Here is a 12226-nt window from a genome sequence, read left to right as displayed (position 1 = left end):
TGGTCTCTCCTACCTTGACTGTTAACAAGCACTGGATGGCTAAGTTCAGTTACCTATCTGAATAAATAGTAACACCAGATGGTAGCAGCTATATTTTGAGATCCACTGACAAATTATTCAAATCCAGGGAAAATTATTCAGCTTGTTCAGACAGTATTGAGAATCTTGTGTGAGGGCAGATTTGAGAAGAATTCTACTGAAAATTATTATTTGTAGTGAAATATATGTTGGCAATAAGAAATGACAAATTATGTATATTATTTTTCCAAAATATACATATTTATTTCCAGTTATTTGAGAATGGACTATGAAAATAATGGCTAAAATTTTCATATTTCACTCATATATTTAGATCTGATCACAGTGCCCATTTGGGCTCCTGCTGCCCAGATCGCATTATCTCCAGAGGCCATGGACAAAGCAGCTGGTAGAGAGCTGAAGAAGGAAATCCTTTATGTCAGGCAAAAGGCACACAATACCCAGAGTGTGGAAGGAAAGGGACTTCTATGCCCTGTGACATGATTTTAGGGCAACACAAAGAAAAACCCCTTTCTTATCTTCAACCTCCAAAAACTCCTGTCTTATTTACTGCAAAAGATTCTATGAATTATGGGATGAAGTTTATCCTTGAAACAAAGTGAAGACAAGGTAAGCTTGCCTAGTGTATTTGCACACATAAAATACAATGACAGCAAGAAAAGTTGCCATCAGGGGCCGGACTTCCACAGAAGTAGAGCAACATATTCTTTTTAGGGTATTTGTAAAGGGTCTGTCAGAGGCATTCCCTTAAAATAAGTATGTAAGTAAAATAATAAAAACAAACCTTTTTACTGTAGCTGATGACCAAAATATTACCATTAGTGATTTCTTTCTTCTGCTGTTTCTAAACATAAAATGTCAACAACTTTGGAAAACATGACATAGTAGTTTTGCTTGCAGGTAGCAACATCATTAGACGGAGAGTGTTAATTGGATCTCATCCAAAGGAAAAAATAGCTAAAGGCTGGTCAGTGCAGAATGAAATGTGAAACGACTTTATTTCATAATGTTGATCAGAAAGCATTAGCAGAGAACATTAATAAGCGTATGAATGAGTAGGAAGCAGGAGAAAATGGTCCCGCATTTTACTGATTTTGAAAGACAAGCTTGGTCACAAAAGAGCTTGAAGCCCTAGGTAAATGAAGAGGCACCCATATGCAGAAAAAAAATACCAAAACCAGATTTAAGTAGGTATTGGAGACAACCATCACCTAGTTCATCATTTTTGCCCAGACTGTGCCTCAATTCTGCCTCACATGTCTCAGGGGTAGGCCATCTGAAGATTATTGTAACCACAAATAAAGTAATTCTCTGAGGCTCATTAAGACTGGTTGATGAGGAGGCAGTTTAAGCCATGAAGAGTGGGAAATACGCTCCTAATGTCCTACCATATCCCTATCCATGCTGCTTTCAGATGGTAGACTCAGCTTCCCCAACATAAAATAAGGGCATTATGCCCGGTTCAGTAAATATAGCACAATGTTGCCAACATCCTGCAACCTGGACAGGCATATGTGTGGTGTGACCCAATTATATCACTTATTAGCTGTTTAATGTTTGATCTTTTAAACTATAATTGCTCCATATAATAGTAAACTGTGTAAATTTTGGGGAAATAATATATGTCTTATATTTGGTTGAATTAGCTTATACATAAATAGCTAGACGCAGGATTTCCGATCTTTTGTAAATGTTAATGCATCTCAAGAAGAGGAAGAAGAAGGGTATTTCAAATGAGTAGACTAGAGTGTATTAGGGAAGAGATAATATGAGGCCATATTGCAGAAAAGCTGTCTCTAGACCTGGAGATAGTGTCTAGACTTGAGAACGGTGAAAAGACAACAGGATTCAAGGGGAAGCTAAGATTCTTAGAAATCAAGAAGAGAGTAAGGGAGTTAAGGGGAAAAGGGAGTAGCAGGAGGAAACAAAATCATCAGAGGATTCAGAGGAACATTTTCATACTCTTGAATTCTTTTAATGGAGAAAGTATCCTGGAGTATTGAGACAATAGGTGAAAGGATCAGGGATCTGGTGATATTCATTAAAAGAAGATGTACCACAACTTCCCAACTCTGGGAATAGATATTTTCACGTATTTTCCTCTGTAACTCTAAATATTTTGCTGACAGCATTATCTGAACAAAGGACTCTGATGCCCCACCAATCAAAAGACCAGTTGGTTTAGGCTGAACTAAGGAACCCAGGAGACCAGCTCAATAACCTATATTCCTAGGAGTTAACAGCTTGAAGCTACAGTCTAGACTAAGCTGCTAAGAAGCTTGAACTTTAAGACGTTAGGGATTTTCTCACGTGTAACCTTTGCAACTTGTAAACTGAAATAATCAACTTAAACTCCTAGCTGTGTTTTCCTGCTAGTCTGCTGGGAACTGAAGAGAGGCAGGATTGGAAAAGAGAATTTAGAATTTTTACCCTCGGGAACATACAGGCCATATGGACCTTCAGAGAATTAACCTAGAATGTGAAGAGAGACTTACAGCTAACCTCCAAATTATCCTTTCATATGTGCATGAGATTATTTTATTTATTCAACTAGGGTTAATGTTAATCAGTACTAGTATTAATCAAGTAAGGTAATTTTTTAACATTTTAAAATAATTCTAATCCTAATTTGTATCTAACCATACAACAAATAGGTGGTCATGGTAAAGTATATAAGGAGAATGTAAATTTCAGTAGCTTTCCTAGGATCTCTCTTATTCTTATGTTACCTCAAAGATCAGAGAGCCAAAAAGGGAGAAGTTGTTAAAGATATCTGGTCTAATTATACTCAGTAACTAGGGAAATATCCATAGGAATTAGTAGGATGTTGGCTATATGTGTGTGTGTGTGTGTGTGTGTGTATGTGTGTGTGTATAAAACAAATTTTACATATATGGATATGTGTGTGTATAAAATTTAGTTTTCAAAAAATAAATATCTTAAGTATAAAAATGACTACATATAGGAGGATGGAGAAAACAAACAGAATGGGGAAAACAGGGAAGAAAATGATGCTTCTTTTAAAAAGATTTTATTTATTTATTCATGAGAGACACACAGAGAGAGGCAGAGACATAGGCAGAGGGAGAAGCAGGCTCCCTGTGGGGAACCCAATACAGGGACTTGATCCCAGGACCTGGGATCATGCCCTGAGCTGAAGGTAGACGCTCAACCACTAAGCCACCCAGGCGTCCCTTTATCCATGATTCAAGCCAATGGTGAGTTGGGTTCTTCTTATGCTTATATTATCTCTGAACTTCCCTTCTAAGCTTGTTGTTCCTGCCTATAGCTGAAGAAGTTTCCCTGCTTTTAAGGATTCATGTGATTAGACTGAGCCTACCTAGATAATCCAGGCTACTCTCCCTATTTTAAAGTCTATAATTTTATATGTCTGCCCGATCCCTTTTGCCATATAACATACTCATCGTTTCCAGGGATTTGGAAGGACCTCTTTGGGGGGCCAGCCTGACTATCCCAGGAACTTCTTGACATGAATTAAGAAATGTAACAAATTCACTATTGTTACTATATTTGTTAAAAATATGACCTCAGGAAGGACAATTGTTAGGGGAGCTGGATTTCATGGTCTCTTTAGGCACTATAGTCAGATTGACTCTGTTCCAAATGGTGTCTTTTCTTGTTGTTTATTCCTGCTAAGTACCTGCATTTTCTAGAATAAGATTCTGAGTAACCTCACTTGGGTCTTGGCTTTACTCCTTGCCACAGTGCACTGTCAGGAGAAAGGAATAGAAAGGTTAGTCTATCCTAGGTTATAGGATCATCCTATCTTACAGACGTGAATTTGAGAGAATGAGTTTTCCTAAAGATTTGGGTTTAATTACTTGAAGAAGTGTGAAAGAGTAATAAGCAACCAATAGCAATACATGTCCACATAGATATGAAAAATAAATCAACATTTTTATTAAATGATCCCCTAAAAAAGAAGGCTTACCCGATGCATTTCTCCTTTTCTGAATAAGATTGAACCTTATCATCCTGACATAATAGTTTTCTGTCCTATTCACAAACATTTTCAAGGAAATAAACGCCACTATGTTCTCTGTAGCATCTAGCATCATGGACAATGAAGAAACTCTCCTTAAAATCCATTATTTGATCATGTAGCATAATAGTTCATTTTCCTTTAGTCATGATTTTGTATCTACTACATTAAAGAATAGAAATATTTTCTGAAGATTCTTCCCATAGCTGCCTTCACCTCCTTGTTCTGCAGGCTGTAAATGAGCGGGTTCAGCATGGGAGTAATGACACTATATTGCAAGGAGAACATCATCTCCAGAGGGGAGCCTGAAGTTGGCAAGAGATAGCTGAGGAAACCTGAGCCATAGAACAAGATCACAGTAGTAAGGTGGGAGGAGCAGGTGGAGAAAGCCTTGCCTCTGCCTGAGGTAGAGCTGATGCTCAGGATGGTGAAGACAATGCGGGCATAGGACAAAACAATCATTAGGAAGGTTCCAAAGAAATGCAGGAAAGAGGAGCAGAGCAGAAGTGTGAAATTGGTGGAGGTATCAGAGCAAGACAGAGGGAAGAGAGAAGACAGCTCACAGCTGAAATGGGGAATAGTCTGGTCCTCACAATAGTCTAAATTGACAGCCAAGAGGATATTGATGAGAGCATCAGCAAAGGCCAGGCCCCAGGAACTCCACACCATCCCAACACAGAGTTGGTTGTTCATCACCTGGCCATAGAGCAGAGGGGAGGTGATGGCTATACAGCGGTCATAGGCCATCACAGCCAGCAGACAGGCCTCAGTGCCCCCTGTGGCAAACACAAAGAAGGCCTGAGCTAGGCAGCTTTCTACAAAGATAGTTTTACTCTCAGAAAGTAGATTCTCCAGCATCTTGGGGACTGTGACAGATGAGTGGCAGAGGTCCAGGAAGGAGAGTTGTTGCAAAAAGAAGTACATGGGTATGTGGAGGTGAGAATCAGCCCTAATCACCAAGAGCATCAAGAAATTTCCCATCAGAGTGAAGAGATAAATCAGAAGGAATAGCACAAAGAGTATTACCTGAATACTGGGGTCAATAGATAGTCCAAGAAGAATGAACTCACTGATAGCACTGTAGTTTTTCATTGCCATATAGAGAAGTGTTCTCTCTGGAAAACAAGAAGATCCACCAAAAATCTTTCAGTGTCTCTCAGTTTCCCCAGCACCTAGATCTTATTCTACATGAATATCTTTTCATTACTGTCCCACAATCCACATTCAGGTATTTAAAAGTCAATTTCTTGATCATCATCTTGCCAGTGATATTTTAAATAAGCCAAGATCCTAGTTTTTACTACAATATTTTGGGGAACTATAATGTTTTTATGTAGTTTAGAGTGATACATTTGAAAAGAAGTTTTCTGCTATGAGAAGAAGGTGGAGAAGAAAATTTCAGGAGGGCATTACTTGAGAAACTGAGGTAGGATTAAGTCTAAATTAAGAGGATGTAGGTAGGAGTAGGGATACTTTATGCCTAGAAGAAGTTAAGAAGGCAAGAAGTGTTTCCATTTGACTCCCTCCATCTGTTTTCAATAAAGTGTAAATAAAATCATTGGTTGTGCATGTGTATGTGTGTGAGCATGCCCACATGTACACAATAAATTATAAAGGTATTGATGATGATAAAATTAAGTGCACAATCATGGGACTAGGGACCAAGGTGAAGTGTAAGAAACTATTACAGGATAGGAGGACAATAAGACATCAAGGAATTAGAAACTGGATGTGGAATTAGATTGTTCTCGATTCTTCTAATTTTAAATTTCCTTCATTTTATTTAATGGCATCATATTGTAATTTAATTTTAAAATACATTAAAAAATAATAATAAATTTTAAAAAACTAGTAGCCTAGATCATGATGCACAGTAATATTTTAGGTGGGCTTTGTAAGCAATGGTATATGACTACAATTGGTCATGAGAAGCTGTTCTCAGTTAATAGGACAACATTCTAGTTAGATCACCATGTTAACCCTAAAAATCACATATCCAGGAATATATGTAATCACTACTCCTGTCCAAGCCATTATTGCAGATAAGATCCCCACATGGTTATCTAAACTCTCTCCTTATACTCTGAAACTTGTGCGTATACTCTCATAGTGGCTTGATATTTTAGACTTCATCTGAGTCTCAGTATAACTGTTCAATATTCTTGCCTCAAACTGGAAGTGCTTCCTGGCCCTTGCTATTCTATTTTAACACTACTTCATTTACTCCACCATCAGTGAAAACTGAGGGAACTGTCCTGTTGTTCATTCACTGACTGACAGCTAAGCCTCCCAGCCCACGTAAGGAACAAAACCTAATTATCTGAATTCTCATTGGTAGTACACTGTTTTGTGGCAACAATACTTTCAAATTCAGTAAGTAATAAAACTCTTCAGCTTGTGAAGAGAACATTAAGAATGCTGTTTTAAGGGAGAAGTAGAAAATCATATTTTGGAAGTTAACATGATGGATTCAACACCAGCAATGTAAAATAATAAATTGTGAACAATATGTGATATTTACTTAGTTACTTGGGGTCAGAATATAGCATATAATCCCTTAAAGTCTTCTTCTTTCACTCTTTAGTTATAGTAATCTTGTGCATGGGGGCTCCCAATGCTTATCCTGAGATCACCCCATCACTCCCAGGGCAAACCAAGAGAACCCAGGCAAGGGTTCACAGTAGCCAGGAGTGAGGCTTGTGTTGTACTATTTCAGAGCCAGCACTTACAAAATAAAATTCCCTTTCTGTTGCCTACCAACATAGTCCAACTAACGAGATCCAGAGATTCCATGAACTATAGCGAAAATCTGAACCTTGGATCAAGGCAATACCTTGCAAAGAAACAACCATTCTGATAAAAGTCAATGCTAGGGCTTTGATTTCACAGTAAGTTTCTTCTTTAACATTTAGAGATTCTCAGAACAACCTTTTAAAAACAAAATTAAGAAATGTTAGTAAGATGGTGGAATAAGAGATCCCAGCCCTTGTCCCCTCAAAGAAATACTGATTTAACAACCATCCATGGATGAAAATACCTTTATGAAAGATCTGGAATCCAGGTGACAGATTACAGCACCCTGGTGGAACACAGAAATGAGAAAAGACACATTTGAAAGGGAAAAAATATCTTTACTTGTGTCAATCTTCTCACAACTCAGCAAAGAGAACCACAAAAAAAGATATCCCTGACCCACAAGTTCTCCCATGGTAGAAAAAGAGGGCAAGCATACCCACAGATGCCAGCCCCAGATTTACCTGCCTATGAACCCCAGCAAAAAGCACAAGGCCAGCCCACATACTCCATCAGTCAGTCTGCTCATGGTCCCCACCAGCCAACCTACCCAGAATATCTGGCCCAGCTGACAGTGAAGGACTTTCCTTGCTAAAGTTCCTCTTGAAAAAATATGTGCACCCCAATATTCATTGCCATGTTATTCACAGTAACCAAGACATAGTAGCAACCTAAGAGTCCATCACAGATTAATGGATAAAGAAAACATCATATACACATGTAATAGAATATTACTCAGCCTTAAAAAAGGAAATCCTGCCATTTGCAACAGCACTGATGAACTTGGAGGTCTATATGCTAAGTGAAATAAGCCAGACGCAGAAGGAAAAATACTCCATGAGAACACTTATATGAGGAATCTAAAATAGTCAAACCCATAGAAGCAGAGAGTAAAATGTGGTTACCAGGGGCTGATAGGAAGGAAAAATAGGGAGGTATTAATTAGTCAAAGGGTACAAAATCAGTTATACAAGATGAGTAAATCCTAGAGGTCTACCATATACCATGGTGACAAGAGTTAGTAATACTATATTATATACTTAAAAAGTGGCTAACAGGGTATATCTTAAGTGTTCTTATCACACACAAAAATTGCAATGATAAAGAGGGTGAGAAGAAACTTTTGGAGGTGATGGGTATGTCTATGGCATAGATTGTAATGGTGGTCTTAGAGTGTATACTTACCTTCAAATTCATCAAGTTAATACATTAAATATGTACAGATTTTTCTTTGTCAATGTCCTCTCAATAAAGTGCTTTAAAATTTATATTAAAACTTCCATTTTTATCGCGGCTCATTTATTTCTTCAATCTTTATTTCAAAATTTAAAGTAAACAGCTCTGGGAACATAATATAATAGGTTTTTTTCTAAATATTAACATCATTATGTGCAGGAAATTAGTTGGCTCTTGCCCCAACTAAAAGTTCCCTGAGAAGTATTAATTTCAGAGTCAGACAAAGGGTACCAAGCATAATAAACAGCTCATAAGGGTTACTCAGAATGTGACAGTGAAAAACATGAATGAATGAATGAGTGAATGAATGAATGAATGAATGAAGAGACTGCTTTTGAAAGACAAGCCAGTCTATGTGACCAAGATACAAGCTTCTAAATGGTCTGTATTAGTTGAAGTCCCTGACTTGATGAGGGGCACTTGGTATTAGGGGAAAATATAAAATGAGAAGTGCCAAAGATAAACATCACCTTTTTTCTATGTGTCCTGGTTTTGCTTTATGTCCTGCTCCTTGACTGATGCGATATGTCATATGCTCTGGGTAGATTAAGGGAGGTCTTTGTCTGGTTTGGTTTCACTAAGTTTTACTAAACAAACCTGGAAATCAACAGTATTATTACATAAATTAGACTGCAGTAAAATTTCCCAAGGATTTATATGCAAATCACAATGATTCCTATTATGCACTTGATTGACAAGATTTTAAACAGTACTTCTCCACATGAGTGAGGACTAGCTGTATACATCACACAGTAACTAAGATCATCTTATGGAGTTTCCAGTTCCCGCTTGCCAGTAAGAGCACCAAATAAAAAAGCTTACTAAATCTGTGGTAGCTTTTAACAGTCACATTTGTCCTAGAAGCATGGACAACATGGTGAGACACAAAAAGAATGACACAAAAAGTAATAATTCTTTAGAGTGAAATACTCTCTTAGAGGGCAAGAAAGCACTACCTACATTTCAAAAGCTTTAAATTCCACTTGTTAAAATATAAACTCAGTATTAGATATTTATTGAATTATTGTTATTCATCTCAGGCCTGTCAATGGGCTTGTGATTATGTAAGAGGATATCTCTATTCATAGGAAATGGATGCTTAAATATTCACGAGTGAGGTACAATGTCATAACTTACTTTCAAATGATTCAGCAGATCAAATTAGATAGATACATACTGATAAATTAATAGATAAAGTATATGCAGCAAAATGCTAACAATTTGTGGATCTAGGTGAAAGTTATACTATCGTATTACTCTTTCAACTTTCCTATATGTTTATATATTTTCAAAATGAAAAATGTTTTTAAAATTCTTGAATAAACCTTCCCACACACAAACTTAATAACTAAGTTTTACTTAGACTTTTCCACTGTGGAAGATCAAATTAAAGCTAAATGTAGTTCTTAAAATACAAAAATTTATAGAAAACAGTTACAGTATATTTCCCTTAGTTACCAAGGCCATTGTGTTTACAATATAAATCTGATAGTAAAATATTATTCTTGGTTAAAACACATTCCCCTCTATGCCCACCAAACACACTCCAAATAAACAAATTATTTATTCAAATACATAATTAAGACAACTATTTATGTGCTTTTTCCTTTTGCTTTTGTCAGGTGGAAATTGTGAATTCTCACCTCTGTAAGAAACAAGAATATATAGAACTTGACCAACATATATAAGATATATGCTAGGTAAAGTGACCAAAACTGAAAAGCAACTGAGAAATCATACTTCAAATCCCTAATATTGAAGCAACAAAGAATCTAACATTCTGTTAATACAGTGAAAATCAGCTGGTTAGGGGAGAAATCCAACCAGTTGTTTGCCCTGCACACATCAACCAAGTAGCTGGACCAACTACTTTAATGTTCAGGTGTGATGAATATCCAATCTATGGTGCTCACTAGGTTAGCCTTTTCTGCCAACATGGTTGTGCCTTGAGATCTTTAGTTAACGGCATTAAAGGCATATTTTCACAGTCAAAATGGTGCAAAAAACCCCAAACAACTAAAGTCAAAGACAGAAATGGAAAACACGTCTTGAATTACTGAATTGTTTGGTTTTCTGATGATTTTAAATATTTAAATAACTTAATTTTTAGGTATAGATTTGCAGAATAAAATGTTGAACGAGAAACTTATAAACAAATAATCATTTGTGTGCAGTTGCTCCACAAATATAGATATGAGTGAGTTTTACAGTGTTGTGATTCTTTTACAAGTATCTTTTTGACTTTGTTTATTGCTTTATGTTGATATCTAAAATCATACTCATTGTCAGCATGGATAAGTTTATGCTGACAATTCCAATTTCTGTTGTGAGGGAATTAGAAATCTATTGATGAAAATGTGCTATATGCTATATATAGTCAGTTTTGACTTTACTTCTTGGTTTTATACACACATATGAAGATGAAGTAGTAAGATCTCTGCTTAAGAAAGCAAGACCCACCAAATATACTTATTGTTGCAATGTATGCATTTCTTAAAGATATTACTTTATAGTACTGATATTTAAGGAAATACTGACAACTCATAAAATTACATAAAATAAATCTATAACTTACCTGATACAAATTCTGTGATTTTTAAAAAGATTTTATTTATTTATTCATGAAAGAGGCAAAGTGAGAGGCAGAGACAATGGCAGAGGGAGAAGCAGGCTCCTCACAGGAGCCTGATGTGGGACTCGATTCCAGGACCCCGGGATCACGACCTGAGCCAAAGGCAGACACTCAATCACTGAGCCACCCAAGCACCCCCGTGATTTATTTTTTAACTGCAAAAATGCAACTTCCTGGAATTCAGGGCATAAAAAAGATTTTAATATACAAATACTAGAAATAATGTGCTTGATATTCTTACCTGCTCAGGTAATGTCAGTGGCCCAACCTTTCCAAACCCTGATAAAATGCAAGTTCTATGCCAAAAGGTAAGGAAAAGCAGCAGAGGCATAGCAGATCTCCTTGGAGGCAGACATTTGTAGGGCCCTATCCCAGATCTTCTATTTTCTAGATATGTGAGCTTAAAAAAGAAATTTCATCTTTTAATTTCATGTTTCCCATCTGCACAGTGGGGCTAATAATACCCAATGTTATAGTAATTTAATTGGATAATTTACATAAAATACAAGCTTTAAAGAAACTCAGTTTTCAATTTATTTTAAATGTTTAATATTTCAAAGGATGAGGAAAAGAAGGACATCTGAGAAACTGACTAGAACATCTTAGAGAACAGATAAAAAATAGTCATCCTAGAGGAAATAGCATTGCAAAAGAGCTCGACAGTAAAAAAAAAAAAAAAAAAAAAAAAGCTTAGATGAAAGGAATAAAAAATAAGTGTCTTAGAAAGCCATAAGAGAAGGAAAGCAGGAGAGAAGGGAGAAGAAAGTAGCTCATGGAACTGGTCAGACTGGGTGACGGGCACTGAGGGGGGCACTTGATGGGATGAGCACTGGGTGTTATGCTATATGTTGGCATATCAAACTCCAATAAAAAATATATATACAAAAAAAGAAAAAGGAACAAAAACATCAGACAATTTAGGAAGGACATTATTATGGTCTTGGCTTGTATTCTGAGGTCAGAGTTAATCAGTGAAGCCATCCTTGCTCAGGTGATTCCCATAGAGAGAATGTACTACAATTACTCTGCGACTAGGCATACTTTTCAGTCTAAGAAGCTGATTATGAAAAAAGAAGTAGGTTTACCCAAGCTCCAAAAGACCCTGTAGATAAATCTTCAGAAATTTTTTCTAATTTCTGCTTGAGAATCATGTCATCCAAATAATTTATTTCATCTTTCTTAATCCTGACAACACAATCATTTGTCCACTTAACTTCCTTTACAATAAATATCTTGCTGTTTGCACTATCCAAATAATGGATCCTCCTATGTAACCAATCAGAGGCAGGCAGCTGGATATTGTCGGTTGATGGGTTGTAGGATAGAATGAGGAGTCTAAGAGGCAGCTGGCTAATGTCAGGCAGTCCCTAGAGTCACACTAGAAGTTTGACTTTGGACTCATTAACTAAAAGGAACAACTTCTGGGAGTGCAACAAGGGACTTTATTATGCAATATCTTTGGAATTTCTGTGTTGAAGCAATCACTTTGGACTACTGAATGACAAGCCCTGCCATTCTGATGA

At 36.7% G+C, this 12226-nt stretch overlaps 1 protein-coding gene and 1 long non-coding RNA gene across 17 annotated transcripts in view; both read right to left on the bottom strand.

The window, feature by feature from the left end:
- LOC140617175 (uncharacterized) overlaps positions 1-12226 on the bottom strand; it is an 82714-nt gene that overhangs the window by 25028 nt on the left and 45460 nt on the right. For 2 of the 16 annotated variants that reach the window (XR_012017383.1, XR_012017387.1), the window contains exon 3: positions 5069-5157. The exons of 1 other annotated variant lie outside the window; for it this stretch is intronic. This is a non-coding gene — a long non-coding RNA (uncharacterized lncRNA). Of the gene's footprint in view, positions 1-3700; positions 3770-5068; positions 5158-6875; positions 6971-7079; positions 7122-8541; positions 8669-10944; positions 11104-12226 lie in introns of all 16 variants that reach the window. 13 more of the 16 variants (XR_012017379.1, XR_012017382.1, XR_012017378.1 and 10 more) reach the window with 13 other exon arrangements.
- LOC140617172 (olfactory receptor 8S1-like) lies at positions 3783-5054 on the bottom strand. Its single transcript, XM_072798145.1, has one exon. The coding sequence runs from the start codon at positions 5021-5023 to the stop codon at positions 4205-4207; it is 819 nt and encodes a 272-aa protein (XP_072654246.1). The 5' UTR covers positions 5024-5054; the 3' UTR covers positions 3783-4204.

Source organism: Canis lupus, chromosome 25 (assembly GCF_048164855.1).
Source record: "Canis lupus baileyi chromosome 25, mCanLup2.hap1, whole genome shotgun sequence".
NCBI classification, from domain to species: Eukaryota; Metazoa; Chordata; class Mammalia; order Carnivora; family Canidae; genus Canis; species Canis lupus.
The sequence above is the reverse complement of the archived record's forward strand: the minus strand, read 5'-3'. Positions and strand labels throughout refer to the sequence as shown.